The sequence below is a fragment of the Myiozetetes cayanensis genome, unplaced genomic scaffold, assembly GCF_022539395.1.
Source record: "Myiozetetes cayanensis isolate MyiCay16 unplaced genomic scaffold, myiCay2020 scf29, whole genome shotgun sequence".
Taxonomy (NCBI): Eukaryota; Metazoa; Chordata; class Aves; order Passeriformes; family Tyrannidae; genus Myiozetetes; species Myiozetetes cayanensis.
In genome coordinates, this window is record NW_026087510.1 from 3,989,338 (window position 1) to 4,013,765 (window position 24,428).

The 24,428-nt window shown below is 46.6% G+C and overlaps 2 protein-coding genes across 2 annotated transcripts in view; both read right to left on the reverse strand.

The window, feature by feature from the left end:
• Positions 1-210: 210 nt before the first annotated feature.
• Positions 211-10,571, reverse strand: CRTAM (cytotoxic and regulatory T cell molecule). The gene is given in 12 exon segments (XM_050322845.1): positions 211-944; positions 1,062-1,145; positions 1,332-1,478; positions 1,880-1,984; positions 2,451-2,522; positions 3,203-3,304; positions 3,724-3,838; positions 3,840-3,895; positions 5,567-5,698; positions 5,917-6,069; positions 7,894-8,043; positions 10,414-10,571. Coding segments are annotated over 12 exon segments (1,296 nt in total). The 5' UTR covers positions 10,463-10,571; the 3' UTR covers positions 211-813.
• A 1,209-nt stretch (positions 10,572-11,780) lies between these two features.
• Positions 11,781-24,428, reverse strand: part of UBASH3B (ubiquitin associated and SH3 domain containing B) — a 57,133-nt gene continuing 44,485 nt past the window's right edge. The window contains exons 7-14 of the mRNA XM_050322843.1: positions 22,315-22,450; positions 21,758-21,878; positions 20,876-20,998; positions 19,117-19,209; positions 18,626-18,770; positions 17,898-18,004; positions 16,878-16,987; positions 11,781-16,125 (exon numbers count right to left, since the gene is read on the reverse strand). Coding sequence (XP_050178800.1) covers positions 15,988-16,125; positions 16,878-16,987; positions 17,898-18,004; positions 18,626-18,770; positions 19,117-19,209; positions 20,876-20,998; positions 21,758-21,878; positions 22,315-22,450 — 973 coding nt within the window. The 3' untranslated portion in view covers positions 11,781-15,987. The remainder of the gene's footprint in view (positions 16,126-16,877; positions 16,988-17,897; positions 18,005-18,625; positions 18,771-19,116; positions 19,210-20,875; positions 20,999-21,757; positions 21,879-22,314; positions 22,451-24,428) is intronic.

The following is a 24,428-nucleotide window of genomic DNA, read 5'->3' on the forward strand; positions in this document are numbered from 1 at the left end:
CCGGCCGGGGCAGTGGTAGCGCCCGGGAGGAGCCGCTTTTCCACCCAAAAATGGGATTATTTCCGCTCCCTCCCGGGATATTTCTCTCATTCGGTATTCAAACACACTCTGCGTGTTTTTTTTTTCTAGCGAGAAATAAATCTGAACGACCAAAACAGCGCTTTCTGTTGTCACGTACATGCCCTTTATTTTAGGGGTTTGGTTTTACCCTTCTGCGACAGAAAAGGCGATGCTGTGGCAGAGCTCTGCGGGTGTGAAGTCCTGGCGAAGCTCCCACCTTGCCTGCTGGCAGGGAAGCGACTTCATTCCTGGCTTTGGAGGGGTCCCGTGGGTGACATCCTGCATCCCCTTCACGTTCATAGAATCATCAAATCATAAAGTGGTTTAGGTTGGAAGGGACCTTAAAGGACATCCATCTTCTCTGTAACACCCCTGGAAGTTTAGGGTGATGTGGGAGACTGTAAGTGGTGATGTTATGCAGAGCAGGGAGGGATGTTATCCTTGTGCAGGTGAGAAATGTTGTCCTTGTACAGGACTGAATATCTCCAGAGGACCCCCATTGCTGGTGGGATCTGGGGTGGGATTGCTGAGCTCGATTTCTGGCAGTGGATAATGAAATCCTCCGAGGATTACGGGTGAACCAGCCCATTGCTGACAGGAGCATCAGTCCCATCTACCTGTCCTGAAGCAGTCCCAGTTGGTTTTTGGATGGAGAGCAGCTGCTGCTGCTCCTGCTCCTTGAAATCTTGATACCTGAGATCTCTGACATGAGGAAAAAGGGCTGTTTCTGCCCGTGGTACAGGTTTCCCATCGCTACACATCTGTTTCCTTTCCACATGCAAACATTTTCTCACTTATTGCAGTGGTTTTGTCACTTGGATTCTTGGGGGTGGTTTCCCCATATCCCTCTGTTACATATTGCAGGTTGGGCTTGTGATTGGCAACTGAAACACAAACACACATTGCTTATTATTATTATTATTAATTTATTATTTATTATTTATTATTATCTGCAGCAATGCCCCAACAGGAATTAGTTTACGTTGGTTAAAGCTTTTTACCTTGTCCATTCTTCTCGTGGCCTGGACTGTCTTCATTAGATCTGGATTTATAACTCTCCAGTGTCTGCTCTGAAACATCATTTTCTGCACAGAAAACAAATGTAATTAAGATAATGAGGGTTTTTTTCCCACGACTCTTTCTCACCCTCTGCCTTGAGCAGGAAAATCCTGAGGGACTAGTTATGAAATGGAGGTTCAATCAGCCTGACCAGCTCAGGGACAGGCTTGACACAGCAATTCCATGGTCAACATTCCAGGGAAATCACCCACCTCTCTTCCACACTCCGTGAGCTTTCTTCAGCTTCATCATGAAAAGCAGGACAATGATGAGCAGCACGAAAATCAGGGCAGCCACCAGGACTGGCAGCAAGAGGTTCTTCTCCTTCTTTATGACGCCTTTGGATTTGGGATCTTGCCCTGTAACAGGGGCAGGGGGGTGTTTGTGTCATTAAATGTCCTCTGAGCCTCTGCTAATTAACACAATAACCTGCTCCAGGCCAGATGAACATGACAGAAGGGCAGAATTCACCTTATTTGACTTCATTTTGGGATATGAGGTCAATTTTTTTAATTGGATGAATAAGAAAAGCTGGTAGAAATCAGTGGACTTGTGCTCTGGCACAACAAACAGCAAAATTTAGCTTTATTTCCTGGATGATACAAATGGCTGTGTTTCTGTGGTCTCCCCCCAAAATTACAAGCCAGCACTACCTTGATGCACTGACAAAAGGGTTTGGAGGGGGAAATGTGGTCAGAGAGACCCAGCCTGGTGTCAGAATTCTCATTTCGTGTTTGGAAGCTCATTAAGGAGTCCCTACCAAGAGTGAAGATGGAAATCACAGTTGCATTTTCACGTGGCAGTGGGGCTTCTGTCCTGGGAAGTTCCTCTGTTGTGACATTTCCTTTGGGTGCTGCCTCAGTCCCTGGAGGAAAGGAAAGGAGAATATTTCTCTGAAGGCCAAAGGGATGCTTAAGAAATTCGTGTTTTCCCAGCAGCTTTGAAGCACCTGGGACTTCCCCTGGCTTAGAGCTCTGTGCTCAGTCCCCTAGTGCTGGATTTTGTGTAAATCTGAAACTTTGTGAACAGAAAAATCCTCAGAGTCCCTTACATTGTGGAACTCAGCGGTTCCCATTTACAGCCGAATTAAAACAAAGCTGAGCTTTGACTCTGTGGTCATCTGGGGGCTTTCCCTGTCCATCAGTTTGCTTCCTTTGCTGGAAAAACCAGGAATGAGGCTGTATCCTCCTCCCTGAAGGAGGTATTTTGGTGTTCATATCCCTGACTACTCCTTCAGTGTCTTCCCAGCCCCCAGTGGTGCAGTCACAGCGTGACAATCCCTGTCCTTTGCCATCCCCCCCCCCCCCCGTATCTGATGATGTAAATCGTACCATTGGGGTCACCATAACCTGATGAACCTCCCAGTTCTTCATCTCCTGACGAAGCTGATGATCCTTCAAGCCCTGCATGGACAGAGAGGCGAGTTCTGACTTTCTTATGGACACAGCTGAAATGATGATGATGATGTACCAAAACTTTGCATTTTCCTCCCTCTCAGGTATGGCAGCACACCTCGTGAAAGTCACACAGGATGGTTTGGGGTTGGAAAGGACCTTAAGGACCATCGAGTTCCAACCCCCTCTTAAAAGATTCAAGCTCCCCTTCCATGTGTGTTTATCAACACATGCGTGAATTGTTTATCAGGGTGTTTGTAATCACCGATTTAACGCTTTTAAACAAAAATAAACAAAGAGCTCGCCCATTTCTAAAGCAGCAAGTGACTTTTCACTGCAGGGCCTCTAATGCTAAGAAGGCACAAAACCCTTGGCCAACTAATTTGAGCAGTGGAGCTCTTGATTCTGCTGGAAACAACTCAGTAACTGCAGCCTGGTACAGGCAGGGATTTGTGTTGTTGCACAGTGCCATCTAGTGCAACCCACCCAGAGGATCCCAGCCTGCATCTCCCCATCCTGCTGCATCTAAGGAGAGAGACATTGGCTTCTTGCATGGCTGGAAACTGAGAAAGCAAGCAATAAATGCTGTTTTCGGTGCTCCACAGCTCTTTGTAACACAGGATGTAACTCTGTTCATGCAGCATTCCCACCCTGGTTTGGTAAATTCACGTGGCAGAGACCAAACTTACAATCAGATGTGACATCTGCTGGGAGGTTTTGCTGGGTTGGTGCTGAGCTGGTACCTGCTGGAGCCTCTGGTGCTGCAGGAGGGCTGGTTGGTTGGTTGGATCCTAAAGGAAGCCCCCCCCAGACACGACATAAATCAGAAGACAACCTTTGCCACTCGAACTGATCCTGGGAAAGTTAAACCTGCCCTGTGAGCTCTATGCTCTGGGCTGTTTGGGTTCTCTGTCTGATCTGGGGTTACACTCACAGTCCTACTCTCCCACTCTCACTTTCTCTGCCCTCTGAATGTATTTAATGCTGTGAAATGAGGAATAAAATGAAGGTGAAGCACTATTCTGTGGGTGTCTCAGAGCAGAGACCTGACCCTGAGGAAGAACTGCAAATCCTTTTTGCCCCAGGGAGTCCTCTCCTTTAAAAACTCATTCCCCACACAGGGCAGCACACTCTGGGCTTCAGCTTTCCTCGTGTATCTGTGCAATTCTGACCACCTTGGAGCAGTACAATGGGAAGGAACTCGCAGTACCCGTCCTGGGGAGGTCCTGGAAGTGGAAAGATGCCATCAGTCTCTCTTCCCTCAGGGCTGGGTGATGGATGATGCAGCTGGCTGTGGCATTGGGCCCGTGGGAGAGGACTGTCAAGCGTGCTGGTTGTGCTCCATTTCTTCCCATCAGCTCCCAGCTTGTGTTTGGTGTCACCTAAACGTTTAAGGAAACATTGAAGTGCTTCCTAGTCAAGGGCAATTTAATGAAAACCCTTTCCAGGGTCGATCTGCTTCACTGTGCTGTGCTGAAGCAGCACCTGATCACTGTGCATGAGTTGTGCAAATGGATTTCAGCTGCCCAGGGAGGGTGTGGAGTCTCTCTCTCTGGAGACATCCCAAAGCCACCTGGATGTGTCCCTGTGTCACCTGCTCCAGGTGACCCTGCCTTGTTCTGGATGATCTCCTTCCCATCCCAGCTATTCTGGGATTCTCTGTGCTCTGCAGCACAACTGGGATCTAGAAAATTTTCCATTCTATGTGACACCCAAGGGCTATGGATTTGGCACCCCAAATATAAAAATTAAAAAAAAAATTGTGCAATATTTGTGAACATCAATAAACATACACAGTGACTATTGATGGGCAATAGTTCCATTTGTACTAAGTAAATATTTATGTAACAGTCCTCCATCATCCCTACAGTGACTTTTCTCCTTTTCCAGCTGGGGGAAGTCAAACACAAAGATTCATTGCCTTGCCAGAATGAATTAGGGGGAGCTGTGTAACCTGTCTGACGGAGCTCCTGCTCCTCCAGGTGACACTGACTGTGTTTATGTGATTTGGGAAAATAAAGATGTATTTCATGTGACAGAGAGATGTGTTTGAACAGCCCCGGTGGAGAGAGAGGCATTTTAGATGTGGTGGCACAATAATTTCGACTGACTGTTTATAATGTGCAGGTTCTGATGCTTTCCCTTGATCTGTTATCCTTAAATGGAAGAAATTCCTTGTTTCCAAATCAACTTTTGCAGATAATTCACTGTAACACACACAGCAGTATTTCCCAACCTTCTTTTCCATCCCCAGCAGGGTCATGTAAGAGCTCCAAAAGCTTTCAGAGTGTTTTTTTGCTGGGAAGGAAATAATCTTTGTCAGCAACAGCTCAGTAATTACAGCTGGTTTGCCCCTGCTGAGCCCTGGTGGAACTCAGGCGATGCTGGTAATTAAGATTTATTAGCTGTTTTCTGATTAGTATAAATATTTGCAGGAAGTGATTAAAGCTGATAATGGAAAGGAGAGTCACTCCAGGCCTTCGAGAAGGAAGAGCACAATTGTTTTAAGTGGAGAAATGCATTGTTTGGTTTATGGAGGTGGGTAGTGTCTGAGTTGTATGTTGTGATGCCACAAATAATTCACTTTATCAGGCCAGAACTAAGGTTGTTTCTGGTTTAAGAAAAACCCCTGGTTTTAGAAAAACACTGTGAAAAACACAGATAAAAACTCAGAGGTGACATATTGCTTCCCTGAGCACCTTGCTTGCATTAATACCTTTGTATCTGGCAGCCTGGTTTTTTTTTTTTTTTAAATATACCCCTAATTTGGGCTCATTTTGCTCCAGTGGGATCTCACTCTCTCCAGGGGTTTTGGTGCCGATTGTTGCTGTTCTGTGCTGAGTGGGAGCCAAGCAGATGAGCCCCTCCCTTGCACAGACACCGGCATTTAATGCTGACCCATCTCCAAACCTGCACCAAGGAGTAGTAGGCCATGAGTAACAGCCCAAACTGATGTGTTGCAGAAGGTGTTTCACCCTCCACTAATTTTTAAGCTGCCCAAGGGTGATAAGAAGAAACTGCTGGTGATCAAACCCCTGTCTTTGAGCACTCACCTGGGAGCTCCATCCCGTTGTCCAGCAGCCAGCTGACCCGGGGCTGGGGTTTGCATCCTTGGGTGTGGCAAGACAGTGTAATGCCCCTTTCTGTGTCTTGGGACGCTTCCAGTGCTGGGTTAGAAGGAGCAGCTGCAGCAGGAAGATTTAGAATCAGTTTTTTATATATATACATATATCAGTTATCTTTCTACTCAGCCTGATGAGCAGTGTCTGGGGGGAGCTGAGCTCAGAGCAGGATGCTGTTGTGTTAAGCACCATCAAATTCCATGCAAAAAACTGCAGGCCTGGAGCTAAGGAGCTGGCTCTGTCGCCCTCCTCCTCTGGGACAAGCAGGGGAAGGGACTTACCCAACACCTCAACAGGCTGGGCCTTGCTTTGGAAGGGGCTGCCGTAGTAGAAGCATTTGTAGGAGCCCTCGTCGTGCACCGTGACCTGGGACAGCTGGATGGATAATTCACCCTTGGAATAACGGATGAGTTTGTACCTCTTGTCTCTTAAAACTGTAAGGAAAACAAAACCCAGCGTGCCATGGGTGTTGGTGCATAAGAGGAAGGCAAATAATCAGAGCAGTGACGAGTGAAGATGGTTTTTATAATGGAATTTTTAAAAGTTCCTCGACACTTAATGTAACAGAGCAGTTTTTAATGAAACCATCTCCTTGGATATCTCTGCTCTGCTGTACAGTTCCCTTTCTCTCTCTCTTGACTTTCTAGTCTTTATTTCATCCCTCTTGCTGGATGACTTACAGGATCCCTCAAGGTCAGGCCAAGTTCCTGGATTTTTCCCACAATTGCAGCACAGAAAGTGTAACTCTCTGCCCTCAGAATGAACTGAAACTGGGGGTGTGCACCAGCCACAGGGAGAAAAAGACCTCAAAACCTATGTTTTTACTTTCAATCTTTTTTTTTCAGCTGAGGCTTTGTGAAAATACAGAGCCTGGAGAAAATCACAGCAATTTCAAAGTGATTAAATACTCAACAATTCTGAGATCCCCAGGATGTCAGACTCGGCATATTTGTAGCTGCAATGAGACTGGAGGGAACTGACTCACAGAGTGGTTTGTTGGAGAAGCCACGTGACAGAGGCTCCCTGTGGTGACTCAGAATGGAAAATGAAAACTTCCATGTGCAGGGTCAGGTTTGGTTTCTCCTTAAACAAGGACAGTTTTCTTTTGTAATACAAAATATTTGGTGTGCCTGACTTACCCAGGATCCACATGCTTTGCAAACCCTGGTCCTTGTGGGTGTTGCATCACGTGTCTGACCGAAGGGTGATTGTGGGATGTTGGAATTATGGGGGGAATCCTCAGGTGAGGGAAGTTTTGTTCACTTGGGTTAAAATCTGCTGCTATAGATACCCATGGATATGTCCTTTCCCTACCCTTCTTAAATTGTTGTGTCAGCACAGGAAAACTCAAGCATCAGAAGGGCTAAATCTTAAAAGGTGGAGATGTTCAAAATTGGACAGGGACAGAATCAAGTGTCTCGGTCCAAAATTGCTGAGAAAGAATTTGTGGGTATAAAGAACTTGTATAAATAATGGGGTTTTGCTGCCCTTGCCTGCCTCTGTGGTGTAAAATAGCAAGAATGTAGATTTATGTCAAAAATAGAGATAACTGATGGAGAGGGGACGGTTCACACACTGAGAATACTGAACCTGGGATCTTGGATCCCACAGGAAACAGTTCCACATCCATACAGGTGTGAGTCACTTCAAAATGCTAATCAGCACTCATCCCACCTGCTCTTGTAACTGAGTAAATAGGAACAGCAGTTACTCAGGGCATATTCTGTTCAGAAATATTGGCAGTATTTAAGGGAAGCATCAGTGAGCTGGTTTGGTGGCTGTCATTCCCAGAGCAACCTAGGAGGATTTGGGCAGTTTCAACATGAGTTGAGTACCCAATTTGGATAAATCCCAGTTGCTGTTATCATTAAAACACCCAGGATTTAACAAGGAATGCTGTCTGGGTACTGTGTAAATAGGGAAGGCCAAAGCAGTGCTCACCTTGCAGAGCTCTTTGGTCCAAGAGGAGGAGAGCCAAGGGCAGAGGGAGGTGAGGTGTGGGGAGTGGAAGGGAATGCAGTAAACTGTAGCTTTGGCTTTGCCAGCACATCCAAGAAATCACTGCTTGTTTCTAAAAACTTTCTCTTGATGCACCTGGAGGGGTTTGTTTCCATTTCATCATCCTCCTGCCAGAAAGGGGTGCAGTGGAAAAGCCCCTCGAGTGGTCGGGTGGCGGGTTGGGAGATGAGACAGCCCACGCTGAGTGACCCTCCCAACCCCCGTGGAAAGTGTCACAGCAGCTTTTCACACTCACTTACCCTGCTGGCCGTTCAGGAAAATGGTGAAACCGCGGGGGTTTAACCACTGCAGGGCAGAGCTGTTGGTGCTGCTGAGGGTGCTGAAGGTGCAGCGAAGATTCAGGTCTTCTCCTTCCTTCAGAGTCACACTGGCAGCCCCTGGAAACCCCCCTGCCACAGCCCAGGGTGGGGGGAAAAAACACCTCTTAAAGGAAAGCAACGATGTTTTGTACACAGTAATACTGCAATTTTCCTTTTCTCGAGGGTTTTTCTGCACTGGGGGACTCGCCCGTGTGGTTGTACTGACGTAAATAAATCACAGTTACCAGAGAGGTCAGTGGGATTTGTACCAAAGGTTTCGTGATCAGCACAACCAGATTTAGTTATTAAATGTTATTAACCATTAAAGAATTGATAGCAGACTCATTTGATGCACTTTCTCGTTCGTTTTCTTTATTCCATTATTGGAACTCCATGATCTTTCAGTCCCTTCCAACCCAAATTGTTCTGTGATTCTGTAATTCTGTGTTTCATTGTGGAGCTGTTGAACCTGAACTACAAGTATGTGAGACTGAGCAAGGAAGGATATTTTTGCAGCACCTCTGAAAAATGAGGCTTTCTTAATTCAGAAATCATCATGCTGCAACTGCTTGGAGACTTCTTGCCAAGATAAGACCCACAAACCTGGCCTGGCACGGGTTACTAAAATGAAATTGCATTCTCTTCTCTCAGTTCATTTTACAGTAAAATGTCTTTTTTTTTTCTCTCCAGACATTCTAAGACGTATAATACATTTTGTGAAAATATTTGACCTGGAATGAATTACCTTCTCCAGAAAAAAAGCAAGCCCTGGAGAAATTACTAAGGGCAGTGCCTGGGTTGGAGTTAAGTAAATAGTCAGTAAGAGGGTTTTGCTTTTCATTCCCCTTTTTTTTATGTGTTTTGATTTTATTTTCCAGGTAGCTCTTTGCTGCAAGTTCCTACTGTGCATACCAGCACTGCAGTTTGGGGAAATGAATCTTTCTGGGCTCTGGGAAAGCTTTTCATGTTCTTGAAGGTTTAAAATACATCAGAAATGAAGCTTTTATAGGGCATCCTTGCTGCAACTGTTATTTTCCCCCTGGAAACAGAGGAAGGACCTGTCTCCCTGGAAGAGTTGTTTCCAGGGTGGGGGGTTTGTGGCCCTGGTGGAAGGAGGTGCAGTGTTGTTGGAGTGGTAGGGGAGAGTTCTCTGTGGTTTTCCATGGGGGGCCCTTTCTTCATCATGGTGGTTTCCTGTCACCACCAGCAGTGTGGGGTCTTTCAAATCACACCTCTGGAGGTGAGAACAGCAAGACTGAGCAAGAAATGGGGGTGGTTGCTCGCTTTTCTGAAGCAGAGCACGCGTGGAATTTCCATGGGAGCCCCTGGCTTTGTTCAGCCCATGACTCACAGGTCAAATCTTCCCTGCACAGGGGGCAGCTGGACCTGGCTGTGATCTTCAGTCACTGGGGAGTGGGAGATGCCCCTGTGCCAGCTCCAGGGGACACTTGTTCTTGTACCACGTGGATCCCACGTGGAAAAATTAATCTGGCATCCAGTACAGCAACATATCCACAACTTCAACAATTTCTTGCCAGAAATTGCAGGATGCACTGAGCAGAATAATTCATGCCTCTGGTTGCTGTTCTGAGAGCCACCAGGAAATGCACTGAGAACTCACTGCTCTGAGATGTGCACTCAGAGCAGAGCTCTCTTTGGACCTGTAGCCCACGCAGACACCCTGTCTAATGAGTTATTTTTGGCCTGCAAGTGGAGCTTGAGTTAACTGTGCTGCCCAGAGCAGACAGTGGTGGTCAGCAGATGCAGGTTCATCCTTCAGGAGTCTGGCAGTGAGGGGGGAGAGGGCTTGTACTCTGAGCAGAGGCTTCTGAGGGCATTAGCAAATTGTCAGCAGGAGCCCTGCTGTGGTTCCTGCTCCAGCATCTGGTAAGGAGGGAGAGGGACCACACATTTGTTTCTCCTGCAAAGCTCAGGAGTGAAGCCTGCAGGGATCCTGAGCAAGGATCACTGTCTTGCTGGTTTTTTTTTTTCCTTAAATCTTTCCCTGTCTGACACAGTCAAATATGAATCTCTCACACCTCTCCTGTGCAGACAGGAGATTAGCAAAGCAGGTATAAGCTACATCCTCCAGCAGGAGCGAGGAGACTGAGCATTTAAAGTGCTTTCTAAATTATTCTGACTTTTATCAGCCTCTTTTTACACGATGGCATACACGGATATCCAAAAGCTGTGGAAAGTAAGCAGTGATCCACTGCCCAAATTTAAGGGAGAATCCTTGGTTACCTCAAGTATGTCACCAGCTGATAGGAGGTGACCTGGCCTCGTAGATCCTGGCTTTAGGAGTCAGCTGAGGCTCAGCATTGGGGTGACAATACCTCGCTGTCAACCAGAAAGCAACAACAGCAGAGCTGCCTGGTGTGCTGGAACTCTGGGAACAGAGCTGTCCAGGCTGGACCAAGCGCAAAGGGGAGATGGAATAAGATAACCCAGAGGGCTTACCTTGCAGGAGGAGCAGAGCCACGGCGTGCAGCACCCTGGGGACACTCATGCTGTGCTCTGGGTGCAGGCAGTGTTGGCTTCCTCTCTCTGCTGGGGCTGCTGAGCAGCAGCAGGTCCCTTTTCAGCACAGGCTGGGGGAGGGGGGCAGATTTACCATGACTTCATCCCCACCAGGGTCTCTGCCCCTTCCCTTCTGGCTGCTGTTCCACTCTGCTCTCCCCCCTACCTCACATTTCCCGTGTGTTGGCGACTGCTGAGAACTCAGTGACCTCACAGGTCCCAAAAACGAAACTGGTGGGCGACAGGATGGGGGGGATTTCACCTTGACCTCCCCCTCCAGCTCTGCCACAGAGGGGGAGCAGGAAAAGGTTAGCAGAGAGCCATGGCACAGCTGCACTGTGCCCAGGATTTAATTCCCAAAAAATGGGGAGGCACCAGGAAGGCAGAGCAAGGTCGCTTAAAAACCCATCTGGGTGGTTTAAATCCCTGGGGAAAAAAAACCCAACACGTTCTTGGGTCACTCTGCTCTTGCCCCAGGAGGTTTGTTTGGCTCTCCTTGCTGGGATCCTGGGGAAACGACGAGGGAAAGGTAATTTTGCTGGGGTGCAGGGTTGGGGACAGTGGGCAGGTCCCACAGGACTGGTGGCACAGTTTGGGTTCCCCTTGTAGGTCTGACAATTTCAGGAGTGATCTGAGACTTAGAAAACTTTCTGTGTCCCCTCAGTCTGTGATTTATCACAAGATTTATCCATGTGGTTCATGGTGTAGCCACCAGCCATGTGGTGACTGCCAAAAAGCTTTGGCACATCCTCTCCTGGGCTCTCTTTGCAACTGCCCAAAATTTAGTGTGAATGGCTATTACTGTCAAAATAAACTGAATTTAGTAAGGTAAGAATTATGGCTTAAAAGCCATGTGCACTTGCAGGATGTGGGCTTGAGGGAAGTGGACAAAATGGTTAATTATAAATGCATTACTGGGTTTGGCTTCTAATTTATCATCAGCTGTTTCCATTAAACTTTCAGGTGCAGGGAAGTGCATCATTCTATTAGTGTACCTTTGATTTACAGAAGTTATGGCTTCTGTGTTAATCATAATCAGTTTTACTGGGATACAGAGCTGCAGGTCAGGAATTCATGGAGTTTGAAAGGGAAGAGTCTCTCTGGCTGATAAAACTATTGGTGGATTAAAAAAAAAAAAATCCGAAAAGCTGAGACTCCAAACCAGAGGGAAAACTCCATCCCTGCTCGTGGAAAACCACACTCGAGATGGTTTTGTGCCATCTGCTGTCAAATGGGTGAACTTCACCATCGGCGCAAGGAATCAAAACGCGGCTCCAACTCCAACACACTCCAGAGGAAAACTGAAATAGGAAGGGTGTTTGGCATCTTTATTCAATCACCTGTGAGACTTTTTCTTTGTCCGGCTTCCGATTAATCCATTTAATGTCAGAAGCAAATTAAACCGCAGTGGTTGTTTTAAGAGTTGTTAGCACTTGAAATTGAGATTAAAAACAACCAACCACCCTCCCCCTCCCCACCACCACCACCTCCCACCCCCAAAATAAAAAAATACAGATGTCACAGGTAATTACAGCTATTTTTGGCAATACAATTATTGTGGTTTTTTTTTTTAAACAGCAAACAACATTTTTTTCTCAAATAAATACAATCTGCTCACACTAAAAAAAAAAAAAAACAAACCAAACATAATAAACAGAATGATACAACAGGTTGAAAATGAAACACCAAAAAAGTTGATAACATCAAGTTTGACCAGATGTCACCGAGAGAAACTTCAGAAAATACATCTGAATGGGAAATAATAAAGGAACTGGCTGTGTATTTTGTGTCAGGAAGCATGTGCAGGTCACAAATATTCCCCAGGGAACAAGTATTTGAGGAAGTGGTGAGCAGTAAGTAGCAATTTAGGGTGTTTGCAGCCAATCACACCAACTGCTTAATTATATTTATTTTCTTCATTGACTCACCATTTCAAGCATGTCTGCCCCCACCATCGTCTCATGTGTATTTTTAACTTTTAAAATAATTTCCTGTGTGCTCAGGCTCTCTTTCTCTTTAAGAAACAAACCAAACCACAAACCAAACTCATTCTTTGGTGATAAAAATTATCACTCTCACAGTAACACTGACACTAAAATCCAATATCAGAGGGGAGAAGGAGGCTCCTGCCCTCAGCCAACTTCTTCCTGAAACTGCTCAGTCTGAGAGAAAAGGGAAATAATTATGGTTTTTTTTAAGTTATTATGGTCTGGATCCTCAGTTTGCATAAAAAAGCAAAGCTCTGTGATTTCAGTTTACAACGTCAATTTGACTCTTTCATTTTCCTAACTCACCCCCTAAGTTGCAATTCACAAAAACAATTGGGTTAACAATTTATTCTTGGCAGCTTTATTCCTTAATTAGGGAAAAAGCTGGGAACTATTTGCCTCCTACAACCTGATGAAACCGTTGGGATCTGATGCAGCTCAAAGTGAAGGCAAGGAAAAGACAGAGATCAAATTCAAGCCTAAATCTAGGATAAAACACTGGAGTGACTTAAATACACGTTAAAGAGCAGCAACGGAGTGAAAGTGAAGCAGCAATTGTCTTGTACCCTTAACTTCTCAATTAAAAATTTAAAAGGAACAAATTTTTATTCTTTTTTTCCCCCCACAAATAAGCCTTACCAACGTGAGACAACACAAAACCCCAAAGAGAAATCAAAATGCTAGAAGAAAATAAGATTTTTCTTTCTTTCTTGACACTTAATTCGAGACAAGACTACAGTTGTCAAAATACTTTCCCAAACATCCAAAAATATACTTTTTTTTTTTTTTTTTTTTTAAAGAAGAGAGTATTTTACCACTACCTTCTCCAACAAAACATTCTTCTATATTACTATATGCAAAGAGCAGCTTGTACATTGTTCAAGTTGTGCATTCAGGTTTTTGTTCCCTCTCTGTTTCATGCTTCTGCTTAAGAAAAAAAAAAAAATCTTCTTTTAATGTCACTTAACTGCAGCAGGGCCTGAGCAGCCTCCACTGCTTTGTACAGGCAATAGATATTATAACATAATACTATTTATTGCCCAAATTACATCTTGCTGGCCCCCAGCACGAAACAAAAAAGCAACCTGGAGAATTCCACGTCAGGAACCAAATTTATTGTGGTGTGATTGTCAACTACTGAAGTTTTTAAGCATGGAGGAAAACAAGCCAGAGATGCTCCTCAGGATGTCTGTACACAGCCCAAACCAGCTTAAATTACAATTAAAAATTAACCTGACAGTGATAAACCTGGCCAGGAGCAGTTTGCTCTGTCACCTCATGAATTATCTCCCTGACTTTGCAGTTACATCCCTGCTTTAATAATGCACTTACAAGTGGCCCACGGTGTGATACACAGTCATAAAGGTATAAATCCCAGAATATTCCCGTGGAGACGGTGGCAGTGGACAGGATTTTGCACAGGATGAGCTGGAAATACGTACAGGATCTGGTGTTCAAGCCCCACAAACCCAGGGACAAGCTGAGCTAAACCCCTTCGGGTCTGCTGCCTCCCAGTTTTGCCTCCTTTAGGAAGAGGGAATTGCAGTTTGTGCCTCCTGCTTCGTTCTGGCTGCTGGAAGGGCAGCTTGGCTGTGTCCTAGTGGAGGGGAGAGCAGTCCTGCTGAAGGCTGGAGAGCTTAAAATAAATCACCACAAAGCCAGCTCCGATCTGTGAGTATCAAACCTACATCAAATTCGACCTGTGTGCCACTCACTCATCACAAATGAGGGCTCTGACACTTTCTGCAGAGGAAAAGCAGGACAGGAGGATGCTGGAATGTCTGTCTTGGTACATCTGAACATCTTTTTGATGCTATTTTTTGTTGTTACTTTGTTTTTACTCTTGGTTGCCCAGTGAAATGGTTGATGCCCCAGCCCTGGAGGTGTCCAAGGCCAGGCTGGATGTTGGTCTAGTGGAAGATGTCCCTGCCCATGGCAGGGGGGGTGGAATGAGATGAGCTTTAAGGTCCCTTCCAGCCCAAACCACCCTGGGATGATTCTGTTTCTGGGAATACTCAGATTTATGGCTCAAACCAAGAAAGGGCTTTGCCTAAATCTCTTTCATCCCACTTCAACACATTTTTAAGTACCTTCTGACAGTGATGAGATCCATACAAGTGTCTGCAGCAACATTTTCATCCCAGGCTGATGACTTAGATAATTCTAATCCAAAAAAAAACCCTGTGCTCTGATGCCACTTTATTCTCTAAACTACCCACTCTGGTGTATTTTGCACTCTCCTGTGACACAGCTGGGATTGGAATCCTGCAGGATCTTGCACCAGGAGGACCCCTCTTGTGATTCCAAAGATTTTAGTTGAAGATGGAAACTCTCCTCTACCCCTTCTCCCAGAATCCTAACCCTTCCCCCACTGGATAAATAGCATTTTAATAGGTCAAAGCAAGTTGCTCCTAAATTTAAGTGTACTGGGTTGTTTTGGTTTTTTTTTTCAGCTGCTTTGTGTTTATGACAGATGGCACTTGGGAATTAAGGATGAGGAATCAAAGCACTGAATTCCAGCATCTTTTTGAGTCCATCATTACCTCCTGGAGAAAGCTGCTTACTGCAGAATCTCACCAGGGTTGACAAAAAAAAAAAAAAAAAATCAGCTCCCAAGGGACAGAAAGCCACCCCTGTGTAAATGAGCAGCACAAAATCTCAGTATAAAAGGGAAAAGCCTTTTCTGAAGGGAACTGAAATGGCATAAATGCTTTAGGCTGTGTCTGTGCACAAGGGTGGATTTTAATAACCAAAGTAAAGGGAAAAAAACCACCCAACCCTGAACTTTCTAAGCCCTCCAGGTTCGGTTGAAATAGGCTTATTTTATCTCCACTTAAAAGAAGCTGCTCCCAGTCTTTGTTCACAACAACTTTTGATGCTCAAACTTCATCTGTAACTGATGGGAAATTTGGGATTGTCCTGCAGTGCAGATCAACATCCATCAATCTCTGCATCCAGCACAACCCCCACCACAGTGCTCAGACAGAGGAGAGGAACAACCTGCTGCTGGACCCTCCTTTGCAGCTGGTGGTGATGGAAAAAGGTGCTGAGAATTTGGGGGCTCACACGTGGTGCTGAACAAGCCTGCTAATGCTCTGCAAAACAGCAGTGAAATAAAAACAAACCCCAGCCCCAGCATCCTGAATGCTCCACTGACACAGTGCTACTTGTTCCTAACGGGGTGCAGATGGCAGTGAAAGCGTCCCCAGAGCTCCCTGCCAGGTGGGAGAACGGCTCAGCACAGGCTCTGGGGCTGTGCAAGACCTTCCAACCTGTATTTTAATACCTTTTTTTTTTTTTTTTCTCTCCCCCCTCCAATCAGTCCCCTTTTTTTGTATTCTAGTTGTGGATGAGACTCTTTGCGTGACTGTGGCTGTGGGAGATAACGCCAGAACAGCTGCTTGTGTGACCCCCCTGGGCATGGTATGACTATTTTTCCACTGTCAATGAAACACAAGAGAGAAGAGACATTCTCCAACGCTTCCAAAGGCCATGGGTTGGGTTCTCCTGGCTGGGGTGGCTTTGCCTACTCCTGTAGTAAGGTTTCCCTCCAGTTAAAGCCTCCAGTTGGTCCATGTGTGAGAGGGAGGATGGGGGGGTCTGTGAGCTGCCAAACACCCGTGTCCCCCAGTTCTTCACAGGAACAAAACCCCAAGTATGGAATCTGTGGGAAGAGAGATGGAAAAAAAAGCAGGGATTGAGCTGAGCTGCCCTCAGGGGTGATGTCCTGCTGTTACCACTGAATCATTTCACCACCTTCTCTCTTTCCCCTTCTCAGAGGGGGATTGCAGGGCTCAGGTGTGACAGACAGACTGTGCCCCTTTATGTGTGCAAAGCTCTGGCAAAGACAGATCAGAGCCTTGTATTTTGGTTTAAATACAGGCCAGTTCACACCAAAAGTGTTGGCTAACGTGGTTCCCAAACCCTGAAGGCCAGCACAGCTATGCAGGAAAACATGGACCCTACAGATTAGAATATCCCAGTGAGACCTGGCAGTGCCCTGGCAGTGCCCTCTCCCTGGGCAAGGCTGGAGGAAAGGAGTGAAGGTAATTAAAAAAAAAGAAATTATAATTTTCAGTCCTTTCCTATGACAGTGAGTGAGATGAGAAGGGGAAGTGCAGCTCAGAAGTGCCCTGGTCACTGTGGTGAGGGTGTTTTAGGCACTGTGGGAGTCTCTGGTGCCTACAAAGCCACACAGGAGTCACTGCCAGCCCATCTGGAGGTGGGCACCTGATCCCACACCGCTACAGCAGTGCCGCTCTCGCATCATCAGCCCCTCAAACCGACCTTCTGCACTCCCCTGAGTCCTGAAATGAGTGGAACTCGGGCACAGCAAGGTGTCCCTGCCTGGCTGAGCAGATTCCAAACTGCTTTTCTCTCTGCAGAGCCCGAGCTTTGCTCCTCGGTGGGAATTACCTTTCGGACCATCTGCACGAAGTCCTTGGAGTTCTGTGGGGACAGCCCTTGGAGCTGGCAGGTACAGGCCTCCAGGGAGGATGCATGGGCCACTATCAGGATGTTATTTCCTGAAATACAGGGAGAAACACTGGTTTAAGAGGCAGGTGGAGCCAAATTTAGGTCCCAGTGCACAAGATCAAGCAGATTATTGGAAAAAACAGTTTCAACTTATCACGTAACAACACATCAAGCTGTGTATTAGGGAGAAAAAACGTGATTTATTAACGTATTTAGAGCATTTCTCAATTTGCAGGATAATGGTTGGCTCGGTGCTGCTTAATTTTAGATGCTTTCTGAAGGAAAGTGAGATTTCAGCTGTTCTTGTCAGGCAGGTGCTTTTTGCCTACACAAACACGGACTCCTGTTACAACCAACACTTTAATTTCTGTTGCTGCTTTTCCACTGTGGTAATTTTACGTTTCCATTTCCAAGAGCCTTTACAAGCAACGCCCCACTGTGCCATTGCACAGTTCTGTGTGCAAACCATTAAAGTAAAAGCTTCGAGTAAAATCAGTGAGATGAAATGAGTAGAAACACCAGAGCTTAGACACAGCCTATTTCTATGGTGTGAACAAAAAAAATAACAGCTAGAGATTTTTTAAATCTCAATATTGCGTTTGGAGAAACGTTTTAAGGTCTTGATGGGGGATAACTCTCAGAGGAGGAGCTCAGATAGGGGAGGGAAGATGCCCCATCTGATTCTGGGGGGAGAGATAGCAGAGTGCAAACAGCTCATTTATTCCCTTGGGTTGGGTAGGAACTCCTAAAATACCTTATTAATTGTGTTTATGGGCCTTTCTCATCAGGTGAATGCATTTCAGCTCCTAGTTCTGACACTTGCAGCGTCTCTGGGAGAGGGAGGGGGGATTCAGGCATGGGAATTTCCCCCCCTTTAGGAGGGAAAGGCTGATTAGGAATATTGGCATTCACATCCCAGCCAGCCTGGCTGGTTTTTTTCACCCCCTCTGCTGCACTTACCTTTGCCTTTACATTCACTGATGATCTCCTTTGTTACTTGGTAGCTTCTACTTATGTAGGTGTCATAAGATTCAGAAACCACCAACTTGCTGACAGGAATATGAGGTCTGTGAGCAGAACAAACACACACAGTAAACTGGAGGAAGCAATAAAGTTTGAAGTGCAGGTTATGATTCATCTCAAAGTATCTGTTCTTTAACTCTCCTCTTTCCCTAAGCCCTCAGAACTTGTGTCAGGACCTCTGTGATGGTTTTTAAGCTCCGAGAATGAGATGTTTAACGTTCTGCTGTGAGGTAGTTGGGGGAAAATGATAATTGTTTCCTCTGATGGGCATCACTTGGTGAAGGCAGCTGGGTGGGCTCCTGTTCCTCCTGCAGTGGAGATGTTCCTTTGTGTTTCTTTAGGCATGTTTGTGGAAAAAATTCCTTACTGTGAGGGTGGGGAGGCCCTGGCACAGGTTTGCCCAGAGAAGCTGTGGCTGCCCCATCCCTGGAAGTGCAACCCCTGTGTATTAGCTGAGCCCAAGCTCCTGAGTTTTAGGAAAAGGCTTAAACCAAAGAAAAATCCTGGAAATCTGAGAAACACCCAGGACAAAAGGAACGCTGGAAAGAGGACCTTGCCAGCGATGTGGAAAACTTGGTTTCTAATAAGCCATTTTCAGGTCACGCTCAGCCCAGCAGCACTGCCTAAACTTACAAAAAGACCCTTTCCCCGCTCTTTTCTGCTACCTGTAGGTTGTATCAACGCTTAGAGTAGCTGCAGCTAAATCCACAGGGGGGATCCAGGCAGGTAGTGTGTTCCCAGAGACCCACTTGGTCCACTCGAACAAGCCTGGCTCTATTCGGATTTTCAGGTTGTTCTCCTGTTGCATACCTGGAAAAGGGGGAAAAGAGGCCAGGGATCAATGGAAGCAGCTGGGGAGGAAGGCAGAAAGACTTGGCAGCTTTAACACTTCAGTTTGATTGTTCACGAATGGTTTTAATCAGTCGATTAATAATGGATATGGAAGATGAAATATTTAATCTATGCACTTGACAGAGGATATGCCAGGGAATGCAAACCTCTGGCTGGCAGCTACATGCAATCAAAAAAGGGTTCTTTTTGTGCTGGTATAAAATATATTCCCATGCAGATAATCCTCACCCTGAATTCCCATCCCCTCAGGTCTCCCATATCAGCGTTTCACCCAGACAGTGAGAGGAACTCTGTGGGTTCTCACCTTTCAGGATGTTGTGTGCTGTCTGCACACACCTCAGGGATGGGGAGCTGTAGATGTAGTCTACAATGGTGTTGCTTTCTAGCAAGGCTTCACCTGCAAGGAAGTTTTACCTCCTGTGAGTAAAATGAGACAAGTGGCACTGCAACATCGACAGCAGTGGTGCAGCCACCCAGCCAGGAGCTGCTCAGGTCCTGCCAAAAAGCAACCAGTGTGCTCAGAGGGCTTGGGTTTGATTTCATGTCGTTTATAAGCCGTAAATCAGAGCGATTCAACAAAACTCGAACCCAGATTAATTCAACTGGCTCCACTCCTCTCTAGTATAAATTACCATTTCATTACACAGGTGGGAGAGCACCGAAAATGAGATAAGAATCAGCTCCACTATCAGGGTTATTAATATTCCTGCAATGCCTAAGGGGACCAAAGGAGAACAGGGATCTGCACAGGCTCGTAGGAAGCAAGAATTACATTTTTGCTCCGTTTGAAGAGGCAGGACAAAGGAGTGGGAGCAAGCAGGGGTCGCTGACCTCGTCTCCAGTGGCTGTAACCACGTCAAGATCTGTAAATCTCTCGAGAGAAGAGGGGTAATTTAGAAGGAGAAGGGTAATTTAGGAGGGATCTACCACCCCTCCCTCAGGGGGAAGCTGCTCTTTGGCTCCAGCACCACCAAGGTCACACCTGCAGCTGCAAGTCGTGCCCTCAGCCCCCTCCAGTGCCACCAGCAAAGTGTGCTCTGGCTGCTGCCATGTGCACCCTGCAAACCCCGGTGCCACGTGGAGCCCCAGCACCCTGCTGCTGCTGCACTGGGATTTATTTTGGTTTAAGGAAGCAAGTGTAATTTTAGCTGCCCTACTTTGGATGCGACCAAGGGGAAGCGCCCTGGAGGAGCTGAAGCTGAGGGAGTGCTGAGCACTGAGGCTCCCCTGATCACAGCACTCAGCACGTGCTCTTTGGCCACCAAATGGTTTTGTGCCTCTGCACAAAGTCAGGGACGGGGATGGAGAGGGGGCTGGGAGAACACTGGTAATAATTTCGACTTAATAATTTATGGTTTTGACAACATAAAGCCGGGAAGCTTGATAAAAGAATATTGGTGAGGCACGAGAAGATTGTGGAAGTCAAGGCAGAAGCAGATTTTGCACGAGGGGGCTGTCACACTGCTGCTTTTCTCCCCAGCACTGGCAATAACAGTGTATTCCAAATGCACCCATCCTGCTGACAGCTCCCATTCCATCCCATGCCCCAGATTTCCTGCTTTGCCTTCTCCTCAGCTGCAGCAGCTGAAGGAGAAAAGGTTTCCTTTGGAAGAGGGAAATTGCTGGGGAAGGAGGAGGGACTTTGTAAAGCTCCTTGGAACGCCAAAATCCCATTTGTTCAGGGCACCCAATTCATCTTTGATTGCCTGGCACTTTATCCTTCTCTTGGCTGGGTGTGTGGGAGGAAAGACAGCAAAGCCTCCTGGGCAGGCTCTCCACAGGATCATGGAATGGTTTGGCTTGGAAGGGACCTTAAAACCCACCCAGTCCCACCCCCTCCAGGTTGCTCCAAGCCCTGTCCAACCTGGCCTTGGACACTTCCAGGGATGGGGCAGCCACAGCTTCTCTGAGTTCAAGGCAGAAGAGTTGCACCCCAAAATTTCCACCTCTTCCCTGTGCTTCTGTACCCCTCTACGCCCTCCCACAGGCAAGAATTTCTTCCTAATATCCCATCCAAACCTCCCCTCCTTCAGCTTGAAAGCTGTTTTCCGAGGGGGACTCACCAACCAGCCTTGCCTGTGTGCAGCCCAGCACGGTGATGGGAGCGTCCTTCTCATAATCCCTGAATCCACCACTTCTCTGAGGTAAATTGTGAGGCATATTCAGGTTACTGCGCATGTACCTTCCTGGAGGGAAAGGGTCCAAGCTGGAATTATTCCTTCAGAGGGACACAGAAGCATCACACCTTCTCCTACCCTCTCCCACCACCCACATCCCTGCAGGTGCTGCCCAGACCTGGCTCTTGAGCAGTTTTCCCCAGGTAAAACCACCAGGGATCTCCCCAAATTAAGTGAAACAGCAGCATCCTCTGCTTTTAAAGTTACCTTTAGCACAGGTTTCCCCCATGGGAAAACAAATTCTGTCCCACAGCAGAAGAAACCCTGAGTGTTACACTCTTAAAGGAGGCTGAAATGTCAGAGTTCTTCAGCCAGAAGTTGGAAAGAAGGCAGTCGTGAAATCATCCTTTGGCTACAAGATATTGATTTCTATGTTTTAAATATAAAAAAGGACTTTTTGGACAAATTTCTGATCAGTTCCAGTGCCAACAGAGCCTGGAGTTACAGTTTAATTAAAGTCTGAAATCAAGCATATTACTGGGTTGAAAACAGCAGTTTTTGCCCCAAAAGCCACTCTGAGCTGTACCTGTAGTGGGGTTATTTTCATTTAGCACTGAGAGCCAGCTGTACAAAACATTTTCCTGATGGCAGTGAATGTTTTTCCTGAACACTGATTACTAACATCATGGCTGCATTTGTTTCTGCTTCTGACTGCAGCCCTGCCACCCCAAAAAACATCAATCTGTGTCAGGAAACCGCAGGTTCTATCTAAGATTTGCCCCTCTCCTTCCTCCCTCTCAAAGCTGGGAGACCCCAGAGCAGACTCACCTTTGGCATCAAAACACTGGGACAACCAGTACTTCCCAAAAACCACATCCATCCTTTCCCCGTGCCTGCAGACAAACAGGCAGCGCTTCTGAGGCCCTGGATGGCTGCTTATCCTCAGGGGCTGGAAGGGAAATCACAGGATATTTGACCTTCATCCAAGTGCAAGGGGTTTGCTGAGATCTGGGAGTCAAAAGCAGGCACTTCTTGCTTTGCCCACTACGGGAAAGTCTTCTGTATTTATGATTTTTTTATGGAATTTATGAAACTCTTTATAATATTTATAATATTGGTGAATTTATGGCGGTGTAAAAACTGCTGAAGGGAGCACCCCCTCTTAAGAGCCAGTTTGGGGACAGCAATGTCTTCAATTAAGAAGACATTGTGGTTAACTGTGGTTAATTGTGCCATTCAAAAGCTTGCAGAGAACTTGAGCTGCAGGCAGTGAAAAGAGACGAGGTGATAGGTTTGTTTTGGTTTTTTTTTTTGTTTGGGAAAACCCAGTGGCTGGAAGCTTGTCCCTAAGGCTGTGTGTGATTTAGGGGTGTGGGGGTCCCTACCTGCACGTTCTGGCAGATGATGGTGAGTGGCCCTGCATCCCCAGGTCCTTGGTCCTCCTGCTGCCTTCTCTCCAGAGCTCCATCCACGAAGCCTTGAAGGGATGGGGAGGATGTGGTGTTCAGAATGGAGTAGGACCTGCCAAAATCAGGAGGATGCTGTTGGCTTTGGGAATGCTTGGTGTGCTCAGGCCGCTCTGAGGGCATTTCTGCAGCCCTCAGGAGCTGCTGATAATTGCTGCTGTCACGTTATTTCGTTATTAGTCGTGTTTTATTCCTGTTTGTGCCCAGAGAGAGCACCTTGCTAAGTGATCTGCACGCATGAAAAGACAAATTCCATCTCAACAGGCTGTTTCCTTGGAAACAGTTTACGGAACAACAGCTCCCAAAACTTCGGTCTGCGAGGCTCTGAATATTCTCATGCAAGTGCCACGACCTTCCTCATCACCACAGGATGTTCCCTAACATCATCTGGGGACCAGCTGCATGTCACTGACCGTGGTCTTGTGGATCAAAATTCGGGGACTGAAGCCTGCAAGGGAGTTTTCCCTCACCTTTGCAGCACAAGCTGTTGCTGGGGCTCAGCCCTGCCTCTCCCCCTGGGCACAAAATAGCTCCTACCCCCTGGCAGGGACCTGCCACTGTCAGCTTGGGTTGTGGTTTCCACATTTTCCAGTGCTGATTATCCTGGTTTTTCCCTCCATGGGAGTTTGTTCTCACCAGTGCTCCCAGTTCAGTGCAGCCAAATGGAGGTGACAGATCCCACTCTGCCTCAAGGGCTTTATCTCTAATGACAGTGCCCCTGAATAAAGCCCAGACATTGAAGGATTTTGACCAAAACCCTCAGGACTAAACCCTGACAGGCAATTACAGAAGCTGCAGTGCCCCTCTGCTGACTCAGCACATTGGATGGGTTACCTTTGCTTAGTCATTAAGAAAAGAACATCATCAGGTAATGTATGTGGCCATTTGCTTTGACAGAAATAGCTGCTGGTGACTGCACTTTTCAGTGCCTTAAATATGTCAGCAGTTGCTTCCTGATGGCACCTAGTTAGGATAAAATCTCGGAGGGGCTCCACAGCTGTTAAAATAACACTGAGTGCCTCTGCCAGGAGGAACAAAAATGGGTCACCTGCATTTTTGTTAAGAGCTGATTTGTGAGATCATACCATTTGCACCAGTTTAAAGGAGAAAAAAATGCCACTTTGTTGGTCCTGAGAGTTTCTCCAGCCTTCAGAACTGACCTTGTAGTTTATTTTAACTGTTTTTATTTTAATCATGCTGAGTTTTTCCAACAGGGGCCGGCCCTCCTCCAAAGAACTTTTCCTCTCAGGCAAAGGTTCAACACAGATCCATCCTCCCTGACCCCAAAACTTGGTCTCTCAATATGAGAAGAATCTCAGTTTCTTAGCCAGACCCATCTCTATTGCTGCACAAAGTGAATCTTCTTCCAGCCTTTCATCCTGCCTCAGCCCTTTCCTGCTTTGCCCACATGACATTTTTTTAAGGACACTGGTCTGGAGAACCCTAAGAATTTTTTGGCTGCCTCTCTTCCCTTTGCCCCCAGGAGCTGCCACACAATTTCTGAGACTTTCTTTTTTCTCTAAGCCCTTACTGAAAGGCCACAAATGCTTCAGCACCTATTTATAGATGGGAATGATGATGAGGCAAAGGCACCCTATCTTGCTGTGCCTGGAGAGGAGCCACCAGCTTGTCTTCTACCTCCTTCACGCTGCTGGAAAACAGAAACCACTGAAGCTATTTCAGCTCAGTCATCTTCTAAGCATAGGTCATTGTTTGGAAGCTTTTCCCAAAGGGAAAAAAGGAGGCAAACAGAGGTTGAAGGCAGACAACAACATCCCCTGTCTTCTGGATGATGCCTTGTCCTCACTGCTCTGTCAGGGATATCACTTTGTCCTTGGAGGCAACAGGAGAAGACCCCTTGGAGAGTGGAGATGGTTCAAGCAGAGGATGGAGGAAGGGTCTCTGTCACAGCTGGCCCTCAGCTCTGGGTAGGAAAAGACTCCTCTGCCACATCCCTCATCACTATCCAGAGGAGAGGGATCGCTGTGGAAAATGAACCAGCCATTGCTGCAGGACAGGAGGAAGAAAGGGGG